This window comes from Aspergillus flavus, chromosome 2, assembly GCF_009017415.1.
Source record: "Aspergillus flavus chromosome 2, complete sequence".
NCBI classification, from domain to species: Eukaryota; Fungi; Ascomycota; class Eurotiomycetes; order Eurotiales; family Aspergillaceae; genus Aspergillus; species Aspergillus flavus.
Window position 1 is genome coordinate 6206992 of NC_092409.1, and position 24662 is coordinate 6231653.

General features: G+C 48.7%; 9 protein-coding genes across 9 annotated transcripts; 4 read left to right on the plus strand and 5 right to left on the minus strand.

Moving 5' to 3' along the window:
- Positions 1-446: 446 nt before the first annotated feature.
- F9C07_1357121 (uncharacterized protein) lies at positions 447-1717 on the minus strand. The gene is made up of 2 exons (XM_071508015.1): positions 847-1717; positions 447-787 (listed from the first exon to the last, which is right to left on the minus strand). Exon 1 carries the CDS (start codon positions 1569-1571, stop codon positions 849-851), a length of 723 nt encoding a protein of 240 aa, XP_071364136.1. The 5' UTR covers positions 1572-1717; the 3' UTR covers positions 447-787; positions 847-848.
- Positions 1718-4024: 2307 nt separating this feature from the next.
- Positions 4025-4609, plus strand: F9C07_1706 (uncharacterized protein; the record flags this gene model as incomplete). Its single annotated transcript, XM_071508326.1, has 2 exons — positions 4025-4236; positions 4480-4609. The coding sequence occupies 2 exons, from the start codon at positions 4025-4027 to the stop codon at positions 4607-4609; spliced, it is 342 nt and encodes a 113-aa protein (XP_071364137.1).
- Positions 4610-4849: 240 nt separating this feature from the next.
- On the minus strand, positions 4850-6598 carry F9C07_2198954 (amino acid transporter; the record flags this gene model as incomplete). The annotated part of the gene is made up of 4 exons (XM_071509439.1): positions 4850-5431; positions 5481-5642; positions 5699-6210; positions 6271-6598. 4 exons carry the CDS (start codon positions 6596-6598, stop codon positions 4850-4852), a joined length of 1584 nt encoding a protein of 527 aa, XP_071364138.1.
- A 3413-nt stretch (positions 6599-10011) lies between these two features.
- Positions 10012-10833, plus strand: F9C07_1704 (uncharacterized protein; the record flags this gene model as incomplete). Its single annotated transcript, XM_071508324.1, has 2 exons — positions 10012-10119; positions 10603-10833. The coding sequence occupies 2 exons, from the start codon at positions 10012-10014 to the stop codon at positions 10831-10833; spliced, it is 339 nt and encodes a 112-aa protein (XP_071364139.1).
- A 477-nt stretch (positions 10834-11310) lies between these two features.
- F9C07_1703 (synaptic vesicle transporter) lies at positions 11311-13224 on the minus strand (the record flags this gene model as incomplete). The annotated part of the gene is made up of 2 exons (XM_041290500.1): positions 11311-12712; positions 12812-13224. The coding sequence occupies 2 exons, from the start codon at positions 13222-13224 to the stop codon at positions 11311-11313; spliced, it is 1815 nt and encodes a 604-aa protein (XP_041143831.1).
- A 1289-nt stretch (positions 13225-14513) lies between these two features.
- Positions 14514-16596, minus strand: F9C07_1702 (pathway-specific regulatory protein; the record flags this gene model as incomplete). The annotated part of the gene is made up of 5 exons (XM_041285112.1): positions 14514-15150; positions 15215-15550; positions 15629-15805; positions 15875-16038; positions 16102-16596. 5 exons carry the CDS (start codon positions 16594-16596, stop codon positions 14514-14516), a joined length of 1809 nt encoding a protein of 602 aa, XP_041143832.1.
- Positions 16597-17815: 1219 nt separating this feature from the next.
- F9C07_1701 (uncharacterized protein) lies at positions 17816-18481 on the plus strand (the record flags this gene model as incomplete). The annotated part of the gene is made up of 1 exon (XM_041285100.1): positions 17816-18481. One exon carries the CDS (start codon positions 17816-17818, stop codon positions 18479-18481), a length of 666 nt encoding a protein of 221 aa, XP_041143833.1.
- Positions 18482-20106: 1625 nt separating this feature from the next.
- F9C07_2226865 (uncharacterized protein) lies at positions 20107-20514 on the minus strand (the record flags this gene model as incomplete). Its single annotated transcript, XM_071509788.1, has 2 exons — positions 20107-20384; positions 20454-20514. The coding sequence occupies 2 exons, from the start codon at positions 20512-20514 to the stop codon at positions 20107-20109; spliced, it is 339 nt and encodes a 112-aa protein (XP_071364140.1).
- A 1430-nt stretch (positions 20515-21944) lies between these two features.
- On the plus strand, positions 21945-24158 carry F9C07_1357200 (uncharacterized protein). Its single transcript, XM_041285108.2, has one exon. It carries the CDS (start codon positions 22053-22055, stop codon positions 23937-23939), a length of 1887 nt encoding a protein of 628 aa, XP_041143834.1. The 5' UTR covers positions 21945-22052; the 3' UTR covers positions 23940-24158.
- Positions 24159-24662: the final 504 nt, after the last annotated feature.

A 24662-nucleotide genomic window follows, 5' to 3' on the forward strand; every position in this document is an offset into this window, starting at 1 on the left:
ATATGGCTGTGCTCCAACAGGGGTGGAGCTAATATGTGTAAATGCAATGAAAACCGGATATGGTATGCTGATCAGTTCAATCTTTAATCATCTAGACCTTTGAGCAAAGTAAAGATTGCTGATTGAGTTAGATATGGAGTATAAAGGAAAGATCATGCGCTGTGATCCTTATAATGGTCACTTTCCCTCTCGGAAATGTATTCGCACCATTGATTACGTGGACTGTAGTAAGTGATGGGACAGGAATGCTACTGTGGGAGATGACTGGTAAAATTGTTGTTGCCCGACTATTAGTGCTCACTTGTACTGCTTAGTTTATGTTTATCTTGTCTTCGCTGTAGCCATCCCATTCTATAAAATCCTAAAACTAAACATGCTCTCCTTAATCCCCTCGTGGAATTAGACTTTAATTTTCCAAGTTCCAATTATTTCCTGTTTGACAAGAAGCCATATCATCTCAAGAACTACTAAATAGATCTTTCATGTATCGCAGATAATATGAATTAGGGTGCTACGGCGCCACACAATAGTAGGAGCGGGAGAATACAACTTAACGACACGAGATATTCAAGCCTATAAATAGACTATTGACACTATCTTGAGTTTCCTTCATTGCTAACAATTGACCTAATGATAATTTTAAGGAGTGACACGGTACATATAAATGATGATTCAAAGACCTGACTAACACCTCACGGGAACAATCACGTAGATTTCAGACGTATAAAGCCGTCTCCTCGCGGCTTCAAACGCTGTCTTCATACTGGCGGGTCAGTAACAAGATAGCCTGTACACCGAATTAGTAACTATTGTGACAGAAACTTTTTGTTTGAGTTATATACCGACCTTTAGTTGTCCTTCTCACACAACGCGGCAAATCGGTCAATATATCCAGGAAGAGTCTTGGACCACGCAGCCTCATTGGAGTCAAGCTGCTTAATCTTCCGGCACTTCTCCTCGGTAAGCTGAACCGAGCTGGACAGCTGCTTGACCTGCTTCTCCAGAATCGGCTGGGAGGCTTTGAAAGCACAAACACCATAGTTGAATAGCCCTTCCGGATTGTTGCACAGAGGTTTGTTTCCTTCAGCTGCGCAACCCTTCTGCACTGCTGCAATGATCTGGGTGCTTGTCTGATTGTACAGCGCCTGCTCGCTGGCAGATACACCCAGCTTGGTGTTTACGTCCTGGATGAGTTGCGGGAGGACTTTGTTGTGGAGATACTGATTGTGTTGGTTGATCGTGGTAGTACAATTGGCCTTCTCACAAACTTGCGTATGGAAGTATTGCATCAATTTGAAGGGCTTTTGGCCGAGAACTTGAGGAATCTCTAAGCACGTCTCCGGGACGTTTGGGAAAGCGGCATTGCCAACGGAGGAAAGAGTAGCGGTGACCAGCAACGCAGAAGGGATAGAGAACTTCATTTTGAGAATAAGGTCTGGTTTATAGCCTCGGAAAATGATAGATTGGTTGAGGAGGAAAGTTATGAGATACTTGTTCGCTGAGACTAATGATCTTGATGATGTCCACGATGGGTGGCTATCGGGAGGTATAAATACCTTGAGCCATGGCATACTCGGTATATGGGCAATTGCGTATTCCAGTAATCTGAGGGTACGAGTGAATGCTCGCCGGGATGAAATGTTTCATACTGAATCAAGCTGAGTATACGAATTCCCGATATCTTTGCTGAGATAGAGAGTGGTATATCCCAGTCCCTGTGTCGATCTCTCATCTATCCGAGATGATCCTGTTTCACCACCACAGGGCCGAAAATTCAGCCACAATATGCCAGGGCAGAAGGCGTCCGAAGATCATCCGGCAGCCGAACCCAAATTTGAGATCGACTTATGCTTCTAGAAAATGCCTAAAGAGCCCGATCTTGCAGGAAGCTATCCCGTTTCTTGTGCCGATCATAATACCCGAAGACTAACGTGTCCCAAAAATACGACGATACGTGTATATCTACTGTTTGATCATCCTTAACCTGAGCAGTCTCACTACCTAGCGATATTTTGACACAATATCCCGCAGGCACTGATAGCGTTGCAGCCATAGGGCCCGGGGCAGAGATTAAAGGGAATGAAAAGAAAGGAAATGCTGCAATCATTTGTCCGTCATTGTGTTTGATCAATTGAGCGTTCATTATGTGTACTCTGCCGTCTATGTAGCACAAAATATTCATATGATAAGTTGGCTGTGGTTAAGGTCTGTTAACCGCATGGGTATGTGAAGCACAGCCCGTGCGCCTGTTTCAACAGTCCTGGAACTTGGAGATCGCACAGATGTTTGATCCCGCAGCGCTAAGGGCACCAAATGTTTCATATTGCTAGAAACAAGGACTTCGCATAACAGTTTGGGATTTGAGACATGGGGGAAGCGATATGGGGTGGACAGTTGTTGAATAGGCTCACATTTCTCTGTAAAAACCCTTTAACTACACGGGTGAAACGTGTATATACTAGTGACAATTGGGCATAGAACGTATCCCCACTTCCTGCTGATCTCGAGAACGATGAGCCATGTTCAAGTCAATAAACGTTTCATTATTTACTACTAAGACAGTCTCCCTCCTATTCATACCAGAATAAACGATATCAGTCTGGTTATGTTTCTGACCAAGGGTGTTCATTACAACTTCGATCTACGGCTTATCTTCAATTTATGGTCTTGATCAAAGAGGCCTCTCGAATCGTATGGTTCATCTATTGATATGGATGGGAGAGCTTTGTAATTTTTGATTAAGATAGTTCATGCGCGAGTATCCACCACGAGGACAGAATCATCAAGCTGTCTCTGTTTAGCCGCTGTACAAGACATCTTACCTCGTACTTCAGCCAATAGTACCTCAAACAAGTTCACACGGAGCGGAGAGTCTCATTGTCTAGGAGATATGAGACCTGTCCTCTGCGTTGAAAGGCTGAAGAGTCCAAATATTATAATTAAGCGGATGATCTTTGTTAAATAGCTTCACAGTCGTGCCCTAACCCTGTCTATCTCCGTTTGTCATCGTCTACCTCCCTCATCTTTCTCGGCCTGCTTGGATTCCGATGAAATGTGTGGTACCTACTGATGCATCGAGTTTACGTTTTCTAGCTTGCATCGCCGGCCTATCTAATAACTGTTACACACACTGTGACTCCATGTAGCCATTACGGCAGACAAATCGTCGCTCAACTCGCAAAAATTGCTCACGCTCTTTCCTCTCCTCCCTGTTCTTTTGTATACCTTTGTCATAGTGGATGACGAGAGATAGTCTAACATAATTGTAAATTGTCATCGAAGAGAATATAGGCCAGGAGGAATAAAGACAATTCGAAACACCACTTTGTGACCTTAGGAGTACTATTTGTTCGCCGCCTTAGGACCTTTCACCATTTGCGGCCGCTTTACAAGACGGAGAGAGGAGCTATTCCTCTGGATCCTTGGGTACAGGAACAGAGAAAATGGACGCAAGTCAAAAACCAGTCTTCTTCGAACTTTTTCCTGTCAGGGCATGTATTAACGGGAATTATGAGGGGCATGCCACTGGGCGGTTGGTCGAGAGAAGGGAAAGGCCGAGGTAGATAATTGCCCGTGCCTAGAATGGCAAATGCGCCGACAGGGAGACAGCTACGGATTACCAGTGGGCGGAAAATCTGCTGAAGATATCGGAACAGCCATAAGGTAAGCTTAGCTAGGGTTCGGGGGATCGCCATTCCGCTAAAGATGATGCCATGCCCTAGTTCTGCAGACCCCGCATATCGACCGGCCAAGAGCCTGGGAATGGTAAAGTCTGAAGAATGAGGGCTCCGAGAATATCTCCGCGTCCTATCAGCTATTCTTCACATAGTATACTGCTAGGTTGCTGCACCGACCTGTCTCAGGAACTAGTGTAGCTTCAAATGAATAGAGAGATGATGGTTGAGACCGAAGCCCGTAGCAGTACTACTTTCTTCGGAACAGTTAAATACGCGTTTGAGGCCGCGCTACGGTACCTTGCACAGATATTCGGCTCCATACACCGAGAAGCGCCTCAGTCCTGAAGATGCATCTGCTCCATACAATACTCTTCTTATTACCATTAGCTAGCTGGGCCGTACCGTCCGCCCCTTCTAGCAACCTAAACAAACGATCTATTACCTGCCTTAAAGTCGGGGCATCAGCAACGGCGACCTGGACCAACAGTGCCGGGCAAACCTGTTCTTTTGTCGGGGTAGTAGGGAGCAATTACGGTGCCAACAGCGCAGGCGATGGGGAGTACGTATCTCCTGCGCCCTCAAAATAAGCGCAAGTGTCTAACGAGGGCATAGCTATTCTTGTAACGGCCGCTGTGGCGCAGGTTGCACTGGCACTGCGATAGGGAATGTATACACACAGGATTGCTTCTCTCATGACATCTGCTCATATTTCGAAAATGCCAGCGGAGGTGCAAGGCAAGTTTAACTCATGTTGACATTTTTGCTAAGTTTGTGCCGGGCACTAACCATGGAACACTGGCAGTGATCCAAACTGCGGTGATGCCTACAATGCGGCTGTTGACGATACCGCGGGAGGACTTATCGCTGGCTGCTCGCAGACGAATCCTTCTAACTCGGTGTCTCCACCGAATTCCAGCCCGGTTTGTTCTTGAGAAGGGTTCTATCTTTCAACATGACAAGAAATCGTATAGTTGGTTGGCTTGTTTCTGTACTACTAGGCAACTGGAGTCTTGAAGATGACCTATCATTCAAAGTCTTTAACCTCAGAATTTTGTAGACTTACATGGAAAAAAACATGGTTGGGTTGTGACCTAGCATATACATGTTATGAATGGAAATAAACCCCAATAACATCAAGTTCTAGCTTAATATACCTCTCAAGCTGTCGCGCTTTATGCATTTCGGTCCACTGCCCAGCTTTTTCGGACCTCATAATAACCCACTCCAATGATCCACAGCGATAGCAGAACTAAAGCCTGCACAGGGGCGAAAATGGCTCCTCGGACCACCACAAACCCACTAACTATGGCAAAGGTGATGGGAATTATAATAGAGGGCTTGTAGGGGCGGCGCAGACATGGTTCTCGGAATCGCAAGATGATCGCCCCGAGGACAGTCAATAAGAAGAACGTGTACTCCCCCAGCCCATTAAAGGTCAGAAGCGCCCGAAAGTCCCCGAACAGAATGTAGAAGATAGGAAGCGCGGTAGACAAGACGATCGCATTGATCGGTGCGTCCGACTTCCCGCTCGAAGTCTCGGCATCGGACGGAAGTGAAGGGCCATTCTCAGCAGATGGAGACCTCAATCGTCCGATAATCCCTAGAAACCTAGGCAGCCAGTTTGAATTAGACGCTGCGACGATCATGCGGCCAGCGACGAACGAATTTCCCAGCAAGGAGCCGGCTACTACAAGACAGATCAAGACCGCTGCGATAACGCCCGCTACTGGACCTAAGAGATGGGTGATCGCAGTCTCACCTATAGTTAGACGCGAACATATGAAGCATAATACGGGGACATACCACTGCAACGCTATCTGTTGTTGACACTACGCTCCACGGAAGAAGAATGTAGTATGCCGTATTAGCTGCGATAAAGCAAAGAATGACGATGGGAACTGCCATGTTAATGGCGAGTGGAAGCTGGGTGGCCGGTGCAGATAGCTCTGCTGTAACGTAGATAGCCTTTGCCAGGTTGTTAGTCCAAATATTTCCATTCTCAGTAGATTGGGGATACCTGCTTTGTCCCAGCCGGAGTACGCCCACAGTGCACCATAGAGGGCAGCTGAATAGTGACCGAGCATTTCCCATCCAGCCAGATCGCTCCAATGAATCTCTTTACCATCCGGAGCCAGGGTGTCGCGGTAGCCAAACCACGACTTGCTGTACCAATCCGTTGCTGGCCCGTCCCAGTGTGTACTTGACAAGTGGACAATCACTACCAGAAGGCCTGCAATCACGATGCCAGTGATCGTAACAAATTTTGTCGTCACGAAGAAACTGCTCAAACGTGTGCTCACTTTGGTACTGATTGAGTTGGCCACACCGATCGCGATCAACACCAGAATTGAGAGAAGCTTGTGTTGGATGGAAGCTGCCTGATCCGTTATCCCAGCAGCGGAGTAGATGCTTTCAATAAAAACAATGCTGAGGATGGCAAGCGTGGCCGGCATCACCGCGATGATCCAGGTCCACGCTGCCAGGAACCCGAAAATGTCGCCAAAAGCATACTGTAGATACGGCTGGACACCCCCTAGAAGTTGAGTAAGCTTCCCATAATTCTATTGACTAACTTGGTGTTAGAAGTATAGACCTTCACCGGAAATTGCTGTGCCGAGCTCGGCCATCGTGGTCGCCCCGGTCCAAGCCAGCAGTCCTCCCACGAGCCACACAATGAGAGCAGCGCCGGGTGATGGAACGTTGGTATCGATAGCACCGGGAGATGTGAAGACTCCACTGCCGATCACAATACTGATGACGATGCCAAATGCTTCCACGGCCCCGAGATTCCGCCTGAACGTAGCGCGAGGCGCTGCATCCGACGCGCCCGTGGGCGCCACTATGGCTTCATAGCTTGGCTCTGGAGAATCGGCGAGTAATGGCCTTTCAAGGTCTTCTTGAGGCTCGGTGTGTGTGACCATGGTTGATGATGGTTTGTTGTGTTGAAGGTGGAAGATGGAGAGCTCCAACGAGAATTAGAAAACGGGGTAGAATCACGCAATCGGCGCTTCATCTCGCTTGCCCCGCTTCAGTTCGATGCAGAATCGCTTCATCCTGCGCTTAGCTCACAACGCCGGTCCGTTTGACAAGCGCCCATGAGGGCGACTTATAATTATACTAGCCTCGGTACTCCACCAGATCCAGTAATAAGCTTACTTGTTCCATATCAACGTTTAGCCCAGACATAGTAACTTGTAGAACTCTATGCGAAAGCCAAGAGTTGAACCAGATATTAAAAAGATTCCAGATTTTAAAGGATTGTAAAAGAAATTACAAGGGGAGATAACAAGAAGAATAAGCAGAGCTCATCAGGAGTTTGTTGAAGTACCTTCCCGTCAGGGCTTCAGGGGGACCAAGGATACGGCGATGAATCTCAGCCGCCCCGTTGACACATTGCTTGCGCAGCAATATAGGGCCTCTATAATGTTATTGCCTTTAATTTGCGAGTGAGCTTCAACACAATTCACCCTTAAAGAGATGCCATGTAACCACTGGTGGCGGACACGGGATTGTACATCAGCGGTCCAACGAAGCCAGAAGTATAGGGTTCGGGCTTCTATTCAACTATCACTATTCAATTGAAAAGGGCAAGCTTCGATTTTGAACGGAGGACAAAGCGAAGAATGACAAGTTCCAAGTATCACGAAAAGATAGTCGCAATTCCTTAACATTCTAGATCGTTTAAAACATTCCTCCAACGCCTACAATCGGCAGACGCAGTGTCCCCCATTCACCAGGCAATTGCACGCGTGAAAAGGAACACAAATGCAATGTCCATTATAACAGCGTCCCACGCAAGTTCCCTGGAGCAGGACGTCTAGTCAGCAAATAGAGTACCCATTACCAGTACAGCAGTGGTAGAGATGAAGACTTGCCTTTGCCGACTCATCTATGAGAGGGTTTATCTGGTCGGTAGGGCTAATGGTATCCGAAACTGCAGCAGGGGAAACGAGATTCGGCATGGACGCAACGAGAGTAATCTGAGAGCATACGCCGATTATGGCCCAGAGGGTCACGTGAGCTTTAAGGAGGAACATATTCGACCGAAATGGTGGAGATGTATATGTACGTGGATTTTTTCTTGACCGAAAATCAGAGGTTTTTGGGACATAGCATTGAGTAAGACGACAGTCAACGACGAGGAGGAGATATTTATCCCCATCTTGACCGTGGTGGAGTAGATCTTCTGGATTCTCAAGGCCATGGCATTATGTGTCACTTTATCCGGTCATGATGCGAATACGTTGGTTACGGCCAGGCTCGATGCTCGGCTTTCCTTCTTCCAGACTATTCAGGTTTAACAGCAGCGTATTGCTCCTGTGGCCCGATGAAGGAAGCAAACGGGGCATTGGCTGTGTACCTATCGAAGTATATTCCCAATGGGTGATCAGTGGGAGAAGAAACAGATATCCGGTAAAATGTACGCACGAATCTGTGGCTGCTGCTTGTCTCTTATGAGCTACCCAGTGGTAAACTGGCCAGCGCATGCATTGGCCTACTGTGTAGTAGGTCGATGCCATCCTGGTCAGTCAAGGAATAGTCATGTAACCCTGGAATCCAAGTGCCGTTTATTCCTTCCACTTCTTTGAGACATCACCGTGTGCCGTGCCGTATTCGTCACACCATACGCTCCGACAACCAACTTAATATGGGATAGGAAACAAGGAGGGTATGACTTGCCCCACGGCGGTTGAAGGTGTTGTGCAACCCATGGTCCTGATTATTTAAACGGGTCGATTCTTTACATACACCATCCCCCTTACACTGGGATATTGTACGACCTCACAGTTTCTATCATATACTATGGCCAAAACCTCCCTAGACATATAAGACCAGGACAATTGGTGTCACCGTTGCAGTGCATATTCCATTGTCCGGCTTCATATTCTCCCACTCTACCGAGTTCAACATTGCGACGTGATGACAGGCAATTCCTTCCATACATGAACTGGATGAGCGACCCTCTACCGGATGGGGCTTGCAAATTGTCCGGTGGCCCATGACCCACCATCAATGAGCCCAGGGTCCTTGATTTACATATGCTTGTGACATAGAATCCACCGTGCGGGCACGTACATGTCCCCCAAATTCAATACCCATGCTAGTCGGTCCTCCTTCGAAGGGCTTATTACCCAGGAGTTGATTGAGGGAGAGCCCAAAGAAGGCATCAGATCATCACCTGCGGATTCGACCTCGGCCGGAAGATCAACTGTACGACGTCAAAAGCTCCTCAAATAGTACTCGACTACCACTAGAAAGTAAGGCATGCACAGTGCGATTGAGGGAACACAGCCTCATTGTACTCGAGAAACAAATGCTTGACAGTCAACTAGCGGGTGATAATGAGCAAGGGAAAGTACTCATGTCAAACCCAGTCGAACCTTTTCCAACAATCAGGGATTAATGTTACGGGTAGATGTCAGATGTCACGTCCGACAAGTGAGTAACGGTGATACTATGAGGAGACAACAGAGTATCCATGGACGGATAGTATTTAGGACGATAGTACCTTTTTATGCACTTCTACAAGCCATCCCCCGAACCACGACGGCGCATTTCAATTTGCATAAGCAAGTTCAACATGTGGGCATCTGAATATAGATACCAATACGATCAAAATGCGCAATATCAATATTTCAAGGATTGAGAACCTTCAAAGACGGCGGTGACATTCAGTCTTGAAACCACTTGCGGGTAGCTTTATGCCGGTTACATGTATATCACGAGACCGTCTCAGGAAGTGGGAATTATGCATACAGGACATTGTCTACTAGGACTATCTGCTATTTGGGAATGGACTGCACCACTGACGCGCCATGTATATGTTAACAGTGATATAGAGTGCGGGCAAAAATGTGTAGACAAGATTCAGAAGCATGGGCAGACAACCTTTCTCCGACACATTCGATGCAAGCAGCAGGTCTGGAATTGTCTATGTGTCGGATACCGGGAGTAATAAGACCATAATTTGGATATGGATGTCGCCGTGATTAATCCAAAACTGGATGGTTGTGATATTGACTTGCATTAAATTCGTTTAAACATTTCCGAGCTGGCTAGAAGGCTGGGCAGATGAGCTGGGTTTAACCTACGCTCCAACCCCGGAGTTGAAGACTTTAGAGCTCCTGTATGTATCACAAAGATACTATGGACTGTGGGTTCGAGGATTTGTCACTTGATACTGGGATGGCCTATATTATCATCGGGACATAAATACGGATTGCTCCCCCTTCCCCTACCAGCAATACTTTACTTCCTGTCAGTACTGCTCGCCCGAGATACTCATTTGAGGACGAGGACCTCAAACATTACTTTCTATCACCGACCTCTTACAATGAAGCTTTCACTTATCCTCGCCGCTTGTGCCACTCTCGCCGCTGCCGCTGTGACGGAGTCCACGGCGTTCTTTGCGGCCACGGAAAACATGTCTTTCCCCAAAGATGTCTTCATCACTTCTCGTAAGTGCTCAAGGACTACGACTACTGTGCTGAGCTCGTACTAATATATACGATAGCCTCTGGATCATCCGCGGTGCAAGGGTGCGGGGGCCTGACCCAGGATCAATGCAGGAATATTTGTGGCCGACTTGCTTTCCGATGTTTTCGCTGCACATCCAATGCCTGCGAGTGTTCCAACAACTGCTGAGCGAAGACAATGCGCTCTGGTGTCCCATTAACCTTGGGGACTACTAGTGAAGTTGAGATGTACTCAAGTCATCTGCACAAGTTGCGGTAGGCCTTTTGAACAAAGAGATTTTACGTAGTCCTTATATTCTTTGTTTTGTGTCTTTGTAAGTACTCAAACATGAATTTATCTTTACTGGCTTTCGCAATGATTGGAGTATCACATCAATTACTTGTCATAGCCTTGTGATCGGAAAGTCTGTTGCAGTTATGACTTCCTTCACTCGTTGCTTAAGACTTAGATATGCGACGTGACGGACTTCATCCACAGTCATCCTGGAGGCTCGGATTTGTTGCAGGACGCTATTGGAAAGGATGCCACTGATCTCTTCAGCTCGTCTAAGCATTCTACAAATGCCCGCCTGTTGCTCTTGTCTATGCAAGTCGCGGTCGCCGAAACATCGTCGGCGTTCAAGGTAGAATGGTGGCAAGGCTTTGAGCGAGAAGAGTGGAATGTTAGCCCAGTGGATTGATGCTTTTCGTCCTGCCATACTAGTATCCTAGTAATATTGACATATTTCAGAATAGAATTCATTACATACCAAACCAACTTTGCTATCAACAAGAATCCATATGACTGAGCCCTTTAAACCATTAACTAGCATCTCCCTCATGCTAGTACCGGTCTCGATAGCTATTACTTCTTTCAGTTCAAGGTAAGGGATCCCATATTTCCAACGGCCATGCGATGCGGAGATATTGCATTACGCGCTAATAGTATTACATAGTTGCGGTGGTTATTTGTACTGGATCAACTATCTTGAAGATTATGCCTGAATCTTGAATACTATAGACAAAAGATGCTATGATTACATTAGTTGCTAACTAAAATTATTTTAGATAAATTCGGGGTATAGTGCTTTTATCAAATGGAAAAAATTAAGACACCGTCTATGGCCCCCGTTCAAAAAGGGGTTAATAGGCGTGGAGTTTTATGTTGGTTTGTGATGTTATTCCCTCAGGGGCCCATTGGTCTCGGCGGCAATTTCATTCTCGTCACTCATCGGCTCCTCGGCTTTCTCGTAGATGGGCGCATACTTGCTCTTCATTCGCAGCCGCTTGCCGAAGAAGAAGAAAGCAACGGGAATGGGTACCAGGATCGCGGCCAGACAGCCGAGGAGCGTAGAGGCCCATTGGATCCCCATGTTGTTAAACATTTGACGAGAGAAGAGGGGGAAGCTGGACGCGACCAAGGAACGAACGAAGGTGTTGGCGGCGATGGCGGAGGCGGCGAACATCAAATACGTATCAATGAGGTAGTTGAACAGCTGGATGAAGATGATCAGAAGCCCAAATCCGGTAAAGAGACCGCTCAGGGTCGGGACAATCCAGTGGATGCTATCAGTAAAGCCCGTCCAGCCGAACCAGAACAAGCCTGCGGCAAAGAGCGCTCCCGCGAGGATCACCGGCGGAAGACGCCATTCGGGAACGGGGATGCCCCCGTTGGCTTCGAGCTTTTTGTTGTACGATCCGCTGGATAGAATGATGTATCCCGCCGCAATAAACAAGCCCACGACCATGCCAAACAGGGGCAGTCCACCCACACCCGCGTTCATGCCGTGGACCCCTTGGAACACCAGCGTGTAGGCCGTCAGGAAACAGTAGAGCAAGCCATAGATGAAACTGAGGTAGACCGTCACGGCGAGGATTAGGGGTTCGTTGATCAGCAACCGCAAGGGACGGGAGAAATTGTTGATGATCAGGTCTTTTAAGTCGACCTCGATCTCCTCCTGCTTGGCATGGATGCCCCAGTTCTTGGTGCGGCGGCGTAGTTCCGAGGCCTTGCTAATCAGGATGACGGGGGGATATGATTCCTTTAGGAAGAAGACGTTCAGGGCGAACGCAAAGAACCCCATGAATGCCGGGATATACGCAGTGTACCGCCAGCCCAGATAGGACATATTGATAAACCCACCAATGAACGGCGCGATAAGTGGGCCTAAGAAAACGGTGCTTGAGAAAACGGCAATGGCGACACCACGGGTGCGATTGTCGTAAATATCGGAGAAGACGGCGGCGACGACGGCCAGGGGACAACTGCCGAAGATACCACAGAAGAAACGAGAGATCATGAGGGTTTGCAAGTCCTTCGCGACGGCAACAGCGATATTGAAGATACCAAATCCCATCATCGCAATGACGATGGGTAAGCGACGGCCTTGCAGTTCCGACATGGGGGCCCAGATCAAGGGTCCGGACGCATAACCGATGATGTACAGGGAACTCGACAGCGTGGAGACCTCGAGACCGACGCCGAACGCATTCGCGACACTTTTGCTGGAGGAGCTGAAGATGGCGGAGTCGAAGGTGGAGCAAATACTGGTAAAGGCGAGGATGGCACTAATATAGACTCTACAAAACCAGATTAGCAACCGAAGAAAGGAAGCGCAAATGTGCCAGTGCCATAGTGCGACCTTATGGCGACCTCACTTGGAGGAATCAATCACTTACTTTCTCTTCAAGGGCCAGTTCTGGGGGTATAAGGGATCGTCTTTCCCATCGAACTCCACTACGTAGTCCTCCCGTGCCGGTAAAGGGGGTGGATAGGGCTTTCCGGCGCCAAATGGGGGCAATGGAGCCTTGGAGGGATGAGACTTGACGCTTTCACCGACGGTGAGGGCATGTTGAAGGCGCTGGGTGTGAATGCGACTCAGGGCATCCGAGGCCCTGGTGGTATGGCGTTCAAGATCAACTTCGGTGGCGCGCGAACGGAGGGTGTGCAACTGAGGATCATAATCCACGGAGCTGGTGGTGGAGGTCGAATCGGTTGTATCGGAAGTTGGGGGTCTCTCGGCGTAGTCGGAAGACTCCAATCGTTCTTTGCTCTGGGCCATGGCCTCGTCCCGATTCGGATCATAGACCATCTTGACCGCCGGGGAGTGGGAGGAGTTTTGTTTCGCGCTGGACGTACACCAAGTTCGTCCGAAGCGGCCAGAAGATAAATAAATAGCACGACAAGAAAAATTTTTTTCGTTCTGCAGATTATGACGAAAAGTTCCTGCCTGTGGCTTAGAAATGATTCGAAATGGGGGAACCGTAACGAAGCTTTTTCTTCTTTTTTTTTTTTTTACTTTTCTATTACCCTTTTTTCAGTGGTGCCTGCCGACTTATCCGTTCCAGACCCACCGAAAGTGATGATGGTCTCTCTTTTCGCCTCCCAACTACCGACCCTTTTATTGATTTTCATTTCTTTTTTCTCCTTTTTGTTTCAGGGGCCATGGTTTTTCACGGATCGCAAAGAAGCTCGTGCACAAACCTTGCACATTGGGTGGAGGAGATCAGGCACGCATGTCCTCATGTTGAACAGTTTGTGGTTTTGAAGTTTTGGATCTTCGACTGTTTGCGGGGACAAACTTTGATGTTGACGTCATTCATTTTTCTTCGGCATTCGGAAGATTTCCCGTGCCCCGTGGCTGATGATCTTCCCGGGCGGGATCTCCGAGATAATCATTTATCACGCATCCAACAACCACGGGACCATCGTTGCTTAGCGGAGGATCCATGGAGTATCTGAAGTGCTTTGTTATTGGTTTACTCTTACTCCTGAACTAAATATTTATGTACTAGTACTCATACAAGTAGATATACACAAGGTTGTACTTTATATCCCTCCGTAGATATATATCTCTCGACATCTCCTGGCATCCGTGGATCTACGAAGAAATACTTGACACCCGGCATGCTTCGGAATCGTTGATTATACGTGGATTCAACCAAGCCCCAGAATGACAGTACACAATGTTCTTAACTAATGTGTATCCCTCTGCTGTTCATGGTACAATTGCCCATCATTCACGGTTGCTCTTTCCTATCCGGTAATCACGTGGCCCATCATTCCCGTGCAGGTCACATGGAGTGCGGCATGATTGCAAGAATGCAGTGAACTTGACAACTACTACGCATGCCTATACCCAGGTCAAATAGTTACCGCGACAACACGTTGTCTCATAGAGGTTCTAACAATGCAAGAAGAGCTAATATACAACGGCAGACAACAAACAGGAGACAAACGATGCAGGCGGGATACATGTCTATACGCGCGAAATACAGGTGGCCTTGAGAAGGAAGGCCGTGGAGGGCCCATTGATGTGACTAAGAATAAGCAACGGACAAAAGGCGGGAGGGGGGGACTACGGAGCATGAGACGAATCGATCAGGTCTCCCACCCGTCGTTCGGGGAGGACGCCCGACGCGGGTGGGTATTGTCGTGGTTCCCCAGACTCAGACGTTCGTACTTTTCAAGCATGTCACGGACGCCTGAGGCCGTGTAGTTCCATGACCCACTCGAGAAGCTTCCCCGATACCGTTCGAGCCCGTCGGCATAGTTGCCCCATCGATCCGGTAACTGGGACGAAGGGTGGCGTCCAAAGAGCTCCTTGACCTCGTCGGAGATCGCGTCCGACTGCAGGACCCGCTCCTCTTGGTTTCGAGATCGGACGGACTCGCGGAATATGTGGAATAGATGGCGACCCACTTGGGACCGACTGGCTGTGATGGAGAATGCACTCGTGAGCGATAAGAAGTCGTGGTCGACGACGTCAAAGGAAGGGTCGTCGAGCATGGTGAAGAGCGCAAGCATCATCGCATAGGTAGCAAACTGATGAGCGCGCTCCATCCCGTATTCCTGACGATGAATCCGTGCTAGAGCCGAAATCTCTCGAGCGGATGCGAGGCTCATCGCGTTGGCAGATTCGTCCATCTTCCGTCGTTGCTCCTCAGACCCCAGAAAGAACGATTGCACTCCGAAACCATCCCGCGCCAAGCCAATAATGAGTACATGATACCGCATCCTAGATCCAGGAGTCCACCTTGTCAGTAAACGGTCGGTTCCGTGGTGACAGACGGGCGACGAACCTTAGCAAGAGGACATGTGGCGGTGGTCTCCTAAACGCCCGGAAGTAGTCCGGTAGGGCACGCTCCCACTGGCGAAGCTTGTTGTAGAACACTTGTTTTTCGCGATATTGATCCGTCCCGGTAGTAGTCTCATGGTAGAGGTGATGCGAGATATCACGGGCAATAAACGAAAGCTTGCAGGCTTCATCGAAATATTGACTCAGCCATGACTGTCGCGGCCTTTTGTCGGTCGGATACGGAACCCAGAGATCCCCGGCACCAGACTCGTTCGGATCGATCCGGTCGAGACTGACGCTCGTGACCCGGCTCGGCTTCAAAAAGTTGGTATGAACCACCCTATGGTCGCGGCGACATCAGTGTCACGGATTAAAAAGGCTGGGAAACACCGACAAACATGAACGGGGAGGGACCTACGTGTCGACCTGGAATACTCCCCACGCCGTTCGCTTTACAGATGTGATCATTTCGTCGGACAGCTGTAATTTGCTGAGATCGAGCGGCTCCCGGTTGATGATGCCGAGTGCCTCCGCCATCTCGATTGCAATGTTGAGCATCGTATAGCCGAGATCGTCCTCTCCCGACATGGCGTATCTGGTGCCCATACAATGGACGGTCACGTTTACCCTCCGGATCCTTCTCGCAAGGGGAATGGCCACCTACCTTTCGTATAAGAGTAATGCCCCTTGCAATGAGGCCAGCCGGACCCCTCCCCCCTTCTCTAGTTGATGGCTTGGGAGATATCGTTCCGCCTCGGCCAGGAAATTGCGTCCTTTGCTGGCGACGTCTCCTGGTACCACATACGCTTCGGAGTACTGCGAATAATACTGTCCCATGCCGTGACGTTAGTCTCACCCGGCATGTAATAGGGGGAGCAGAGGAGTCCCTACGCATGCGTTTGCGAGAACAGCATTGACGAGAAACGGGCTGCAAAGGTCGGAATCCACGTTCCCGAGTGTCATATGGCGAATGAACGCTTTTTGGTCAACAAAAGCATAGAAGGGATAGTCCCAAGTGAAATACAAAGACACTAAATGGGACACCAGGTTGTCATCGTTCGTCACCGTAGTCCACGGTTTCGCTGGGACACGGAAGGGTGTAACATCACACAAATAATTAAGATCCATAACCGTGGGCCGAGACGGTGGCGCTCCACTGGACACATCCACCTTCTCCCAGAGACGTTCAAGACTTCTGATGGTTTCGCCATCGTGATCGGAGACTCGGACTTCACTCAAGGTCTTGTCAATGTAAGACCGAAGTTCTTCTACGGACGAATCCGCCCGCAGCAAATCGAATAGGCCTCGGGCATGCGACTCGTCCACTGATCGCATTACTTTCAGTAAATCATGGAGCAGGTCCCGATGGTAACTCTGTTGCTCCATTTGGCGTGTCGTTCCCAGTCACAAAAGGTGCTTCGCCAAATACTCAGACACAAAGGAGTCCTGACTAGATAGATGCTTTGGTCGACCACTACTTCATTGGATCTCCGTGTCAGTATCTCGCGCCTTCTGTAAGTCTTGGCACTCGGACGCCTGCATAGTCTCTGATCTAGCTGTATGCCCACACTTCTCGTACGATGAGCGATCGATAGGACGTGTCGCCTGTGGAGGGTTCGGACTTACCGGGGATGTCCCTAGGGCAGGATTGCCCACAAGTGAATGGCGAATGTGATACTGTACTAAATTACCCCGGTCGTACATCAGGCAGGAAAAGCCAAAAGGGGAAGGCGAGAGAAGAGAAGGAGAAGAAAAAGAGGACGGAGGAACATCATCGTCTCGTTCTCTTAGGGCTGTGCGGTGCCTGGGATGATGAATAATGACGTCACTGTGTCCTGCAGCGCAAACCCTCATTCGAACAAATCTTGGCTTTACCCTCAGGAGCACTCAAGCCAGGGCTGATTAGTCAGTCTGGGCCCTTGCCATCGTCTCTGGAGCCAAGCATAACAGGCTATGAGCTCCGAACCGACAATTGCTGTGAACAGCATGAGCATACGATGTTGCGGTTTGTTGCCCGAGGGAGGCTTACACCGCAGAGTTCACAGGCTGCAGCATGCAGCCCAGAGACATGACGCTAAATTTAGAATGAATCCGTAGTGCTCGGTCTCTTTGGGAATATGGTCGTTGCATCGAACAACAGTCACCGCGCTACTGCAGCTAGATTGCCGGATGTCACGGCCTGGACCTCGTATTGGGGTTCAGTCTGGTCTGAATGCAAGACGAGAAGGTGTGGGTGATGCTGAGATAATTGTGACCAAGCTTCTATGCTGAAGAACCTGATGTATCCCCATTGCCAAGACCCGGCATTCGCCGCGGTCGCGCCAATGGTTCGGGCGACCCAAAGACAATTGTCTCTCGCCCCTTTTCTTCTATTCGTTCGGTCTCAGCAGGAGAGGGTCTAGCTGGCTGACTTGCATCCCGCAAAATTTAGCCCACCTGCTCGAGCCACTCGCTCTCGACTTCTAGATTTTGTCGCCCAAGGCTCAATGCTACCATGGATGTCTATAAAAGGCGCCCTGATCGCTCGGGGTTCCTAATCGATTATCACCGTTGCCTCAGCCTGCCCAACATTTCACCCATCTCAGTCTACCACACCCACTAAATCATGTTCTCAACCATCTTGACCAGCGTGTTGGCGCTCGCCTCCTCGGTGACCGCTCGGTCTGTCGAGACGCGATCCCTCACTCCTCGCTCCATCACCCCTCCCGAAGGTTGTCCCATCCCGACATGGACGGTCGACAACTTCCGCTGGTTCAATGGCTCTCATAGCTTGGACTGCATCCACAGCGAGGTCGACAAGAACACGAAAGGCTGTCTCTGTGGCCGGGACTGGTGCGAGCCCAACCCGGACACGTGCAATGGCACCATGGTCAACGTTTGCTACACGGGCATGCCCAACTACCAACCCTGGGGCTACGGCCCTCCCCAGACACTGGCGATCGATTTCGAGGATGGCCTGCACTGCGGTGATACTTACATCGGCTATCGGATTCACGACATTGCACATGGCGAGTCCAACTGCGGATATGCAGACCGCGGTCTGGGCCGGATTGTCTCGTTCTACGGCAGCTCTAACGAGGCGACCTCGACCGGTCATATGGACTACGTGCTTGGGAGTGGTCATGCACTGGAGTGCGCCAATGGTAGCAAGATTACCTACTCCGGCAGTACCGATTTCACCTTGAACTGCGTGCATGACGAATTCTTCAATGCGACCTGCACAGCTGAGCCCTTTGAGGTTCCCGTGCTCAGTTACTCCTGGGTCAACTAAAATCTCGCGGGGACCTTCCCTTGCTGTCCTGGCCCCCTTTGATCGCACGATGGAGACCCTTCCTTGGCAATTGCGATAGGCTCAAACTCGTCACACTGGATGTCGGAGACCTTCCGCTGTGATGTTACATCCCGGGGCGTGGCTGCCCGGTGACTCCACCTTTTTCCCTTACGAGAAATGGTTCCACGATGAAACCACGAGCGATGTAAATAGAACTGCATTAGAAATACATATTTGGCAATGGAGACGATCCTGAAGAGACCCACCCACCCTGACAGCGTATCAAAGGGTTTTTCTATGTAAGTCTAACTCGGGGATCCCGATCTTTCTTTCTGCTGCTAGTGATTTGTGACCGTCGGTAGATTTTGGTTGTGGATATGTAATTCCTTTGCTGCGCATACCTTCTGCCAGGTCCTTGAGCTGGCAGCCCCGAGTACCTCATATAAGATGATGATGGGTACCGATTGAGCTAAGGAGGACTGGAAGAGCTATGGGTTGGGGGGGGGGGGTTTCTGGGTCGGGTCCAACCCGCTGACCCGTTCGCTTAATTTAAGCGAAACCTTAAATTTCTAATTGTATTCAGATATATAACCCTACCTCCCGTTGCATCTACTACATAGCGCTTCTATATATTGTACCAAGTTGCAGCCATCTACTCATGATGATTGTCAAGAGTCAGCGCGCTCATACCGAGCATCATCACCACTGACAAAGACTTTTGTTTTACGTGGTCGGCCGGGAGCTGTCGGATGGCCCAGAATAACATTGCCACGAAGCCATGATCCTTGAGCGCAAAACAGGATATCTTTACCATAGTTAATACCTCGATTAGCTATAGGAGTCTCTATAAAATTCTCCTTATAGGGAACTGGATTGGTACCCCAGATCAACTTAAATAATATATACCTTTGACTGGCTCTGTAGACTAATAATATATCAATTACTGATAATAATAGTCTAGTGTATATTACAGAAGTAGACCCTAGTCTCAGAAATATAAGGGTGATACTAATTCTCTATGAATTGGTCTAATGATAGGCCCAAGCCAATAATTATCTCAGATAGATGGTTATGTGTCTGGAAGGGTTTGTACTGTAGATACTTTTTGATATAGTACATTATATTATTGTGTCTCCTCTATAAAGTTCAAAATAATTATATACTGCTATAGATATAAAAGTAAGATACTCCTCATAACTATAGCTGGTAGACAAAATAAAAACAGAGAAAATATAAGCTATAAGTAATCTGGTTAGAAGAAACATAATCCACCTGGAAGAGGGGCAACAGTGGGGCAGCTCCTGTGGCATTCACATATCGACTCCTTTCCTCGCAGACCAAGAAGCCCGCCCCGTATCTTCTGGGTTCCCAATGCGAGCGAGAGGAACGCGCGCTTCGATCGTGACCTTCTGGGTCAGGTTCTTCATGTCATGATCGGCCAGTTGGGTGGCGATGGTGCAGTACGCTTTCGGAACGCTGCAGGCCAGCAAGTGATAGACAGGGCACGTCGTATAGTGCAATAGGGAAGGTTCAGGATTTTACGGAGGATTGTATGGGGATTGGAACAGAACGCATGGCTTGGGATTCGAACCAGATCTAAATAGGTAACCACCTGTATACCTCACTCAGGCTTCACACAATCCCACCGCGGCACAGATAGCGGCGGGGCCTAGATCTTGCTGCACGAAATTGACTATCAGACTGCTGTATACACCAACAAAGCTTTCGCATTTCTGTTGAGACACTGGGAGCGAGCGGCAAGCATTCTCCAACGCCCCCCTGATATCCACGTCTTTTGTGTCGTCGTTTTTAAGTGCCACAATTGGTTCGAGGACCAGTTGGCAAAGGTTACATCCGAGGTCTCGTCGTAACAAATTATCTGCAGGGCCGGGAACAACTGGAACTTTTCATCAAGACGGTCATTAGCATTGACCAATTGCCAAAATATTATGATAGGGGACGGGGAACGCACTGTTGGCGGCCAGGGCAAGGGTAAGACCGCCCATAAAGGAGGGGATAATGAGCTTGGCCATGTTGCCAACTGTTGTATCCAAGGTTGTGAAGCGTTTTTGAAAAGAGAGATTTTTGTTTCTTTTTGTATACTAATAGGAAATAAAATAGGATCAAGCAACAACTAGGGGGTGAGCGAACTAAAATATACTAAGTCAGCGTGTTCTTGTCTCCTCGTATCCAGGCAATTTTCTGGTGAAGAATCAAAATAAATCTCTCCGATCATCAAACTAGTCAAGCTTCAGAAGTGATTTACTCTGCTATTTAGCCTATTGGGGTTACAGTTCTGTAGATCTGTTGATCTCGAGGGCCTCGGCACGCTTTTACGGACTGTAGTCGAGTGGGAAACGATCGTATTAATCCCTGTGGAGCAGTTCGCTTAAGATCGAGAGTTGGACTATTGAGTGGTAAAGTTCTGGTTCTTTCCATCTGATGGCCTGCGTAGTCCTAAATAGTAAATCTTGACGGGGCTATCGTCGCCTTATTCAACGATACTGGAATCTCACACCTCCCGTACTAATAGACTTGCCGCTTTGTCAGTTAACTTGGCTACAATGCCTAGCTAGATTCCTAGATCATCAGGTAAATACATTGCAGTGCCTATTAGGCAACATAGGTGACCTAGGTAGTATAATTGATTCGAAATATCTTGGTAGTTAATATAATTGATTTAGATAATTCTTCTTTAATTGGGGAGTGTGAACTGTAAACAAAGGTCCAGATAAGAGCACTTGGCGGGTCGAGAACCGAGATGCAAGGGTCCAGTGGCTGAGCCCTACTTCGTTACCGCAGGCTAGATGTTGAGCTAGAAACCGGGGAAAGAGAAAAAAAAAATAAATTAATTAAAGAAAATACTCAAGAATGGAGAGAGAGAGAGAGATGAGCCCGAAAATAGGTAACCATGCATAATTTGATCATATCGTCAATCATGCCCAGTGCAGTGCAGGTGCGCAATGTTACCTTCCATAACAGGACTAGTAGGAGTTGACCAAGACGTGGGAAAAATTAAATAAAAAGATAAAAATAGACAACAACAAGAAAAGGAGAACGCACATTGCCTCAGGCTCTCATGAGAGACAAAACATTGCAAACAGCGCATGACTCGCAAACGTGCCTAATCTGGCCTAGCGACAAAGGGCCGGTGATCTCCTCTCATCCTTCTCCAATGGTACTGCTTCTCGTTCTTAGTCTTGTTACATTCCCAAACTCAGCCACAGCGAGTCAATGCGGAATACGCGCTGGGGATCAGAACGGGCAAGGTGCGCATGCAAATATATGCGACCAGTGTTTGAACTACTACCCTGTGACCTCGACATCCATGCTCCAAGCCATATCCTTCCAGTAAACGTGCCAGAACCATTGCTATCACGCAAGGCTCGCATCAGCAGCACAGCCTGCTGTCAGAGCATGACACTGCCCGGGCTCTAATGTAGGCTACCTTTGAAAATTCACAACCCTGGTCGCCTCGTGAATATAATAAGCGCCGACCTGCCGTTGTTGTGGTGATACTACTAGTAAGTTACTAGCTCACCCGCATCACTTGATAACGCTGAGTCGACAAATGGCCTCCTCCACCTCATTGCGCTCCGATCTTTACTCCGACAAGGATAAACCATTCTCTAACCTCTCCCCAGATTTAGTCGGAAAATTCCCGGACGATGAAAGCAACTTCGCTGCCTCTGTTCTGGACGACAGCCCCACGCGAGCCGTAGCAGCTCGACGGCAAGCGAACCAGCTGTTGCGACAGAGGCTATCATCGCGTGTATCTATCTCAGCCAGAGACCAGACGGTAGAGGCTTATCTCCGTGAAGGGACGGAAGAGAGTCTGAACCGATATCCACAGCGATCGCTCTTGGAGCACTGCTCCCGACGAGCGAAGGCACTCAGTAGTTCACACTCTATCTTGGGTGCTAGTCAGACCTCCCCAACACGACCGGCATGGATTCCAAAAAATGCGGAATATATAGAATTATCGGATGATGAGCCGGATGATGGGATTTCTTCAGTTGCGACACACTCGGATGTCCCAACAACGACTGGTCACCTCCAAACTAATGAGCAAATTCCGTTTTCCGTATCCGCAAATAGCGCGCAAACCGACTCAATTGATTTGTCCGATCATGAAACGCTTGGATCAGAGTCCCCATACTCTGTAGTAAGTCAGCAAGAGACACTAAGGACGGACGTCTGCGATGACGGATTAGAGCAGAGACAAACTGAGCCGGAACGTACCTCAGACGCGTGTACCACTGAGGACATTATACTGGCCATCCGCGATGTGATCTGCGGGTGGACCTGGCCGCAAGAGAAAGCATCCAAGGAAGGTTATGCATACATTTTTTATGATCGCTCGGCAGAGAGCCTGTGCTATAAAATTGGACACTCAGGGAATGTGAAAGTGCGCACACAACAACATCAGAATCAATGCCAGCTACGGAGGTGGAGCTCCAGAAAAAGCCCTGCATTGCGAGAATATAAACTACTCGAGAAACTAGCACACGCCGAACTCAGAAGTCTGCGGTGCAAGTTCACTTGTCTCTGCGGAGTGGAACACAGGGAATACTTCTTGGGCAAGGTGGAGCATGGACAAGCTATCCTGGATTCTTGGTCGCGGTGGCTTATAGAGAAGAATCCTTATAACGACGATGGGAACCTTAGGCCATTCTGGGTTGACCGGTTTCAAGTGTTTCTTGATGGTTATTCACGCTTTTTTCACTGTACGGCCAATGAAGGTAACCAACACCCTCTTGATAGCAATGCTTGCCAGGCGTGCCTCCGCAAAGGATGGCAGAAGTTCACTGAGCCCACTGCCCAGGATATATTCGAGTATGATTGTCGCATAAAAGTTCCCTTTGCCGGTGGTCGCTTGTTGTTGCAGGCCTGTTATAGTCGCTTCTCCTGCCATCGAGCCAAGCTTGTATGGATGATTGACTCCATAGTATTTGTGTGTCGGATGTTGGACTTTGCGTCGAGCATTCAGGTTATCTTGCTTGCGTTACTTGGAAAGGGTCTCTATCTCACAGTATGCTCGATATGGAACCACACATTCGATGTTTCCAGATTACCGGAATTTTACTTGGCATGCGCTGCAGCTTATCGGCTGTTTCTCCTCCCCACGGTTAGCATGGATACTGTCGATCAAGGCTTGCCACAGGGGGTCAAACGAATTGCATGGCCTACTAGGAAATCTCCGCGCAAGAACTCAAAGTCACCTGGAATGCCTACACCGGCCTCGAATCAATCTCAGAAGACGTCCAAACCTACGCATAAAAAGCGACTCCTCGAGAAGCCCTCCAATATAGAGCTCTTTCATGATATAAGCAACCCCAAAGAAGAACACGGTGACGACATTAACGAGATCATCGGGCGAAGGCTTCCAGACTCACCCCCGACTTTGGACTTGAACAATGCCCATCAGCAGAGGAACAACGCAACCCAAAGGGCGTAACCTCTATCAAGGATTCTCGTACATGTGACGTATTCTGAAGAAGGACGGACTTCCGCCGAGCTGCAGCTTACATGCATAACCTGTATCCTACCACATGACCAACTCACACTAGGTATGATGACAGGCTACGTGCTATGGGAGGTTGTGCCACTTTGGCATGAATAAATGGCTCGGCTACAATATGTCAGAATAGACCTGTACGACGTGCGGCCATCTGTAGAATAGGCCAGCGGCTCCCGCCCATGCTATACGGGCGGCAGGCCCCGGAACCTCAGATGGCGACTCTATTTCGGACCGCGCGGCATGGAATCGGACCTTATAGACGCTGAAGGTCTCGCATCTTAGGCTTGCTTCTGCAGAGGCCGATGGTGGTTGGGATGTGGGGCAAAACGGACGTAAGACAGAGCCATGACGGTACAGCCGACGGCTCTCCAATCACCTACAAGGTACCCTTTCTGGTGCTGGACTTTGCCAACCTATACGAAACAGTGTATGACCATTGAATAACCCAATGCGGTGCAGATTTCGCACTCAAGATTCGTTTTCCGTCTTTCCGATAAAGATACAATAAAAGCAGCCTACTGGGAGAAACCAACTTTGTGATCGAGAACTGTGGGTTACGGTTTAGTATATTCATATTACGATTATACGGCACCATTTGAATGTATGTACATTATCTGACACAAGGTCTGTGGGTAGCCACTATGATATCAAACTTGTGTT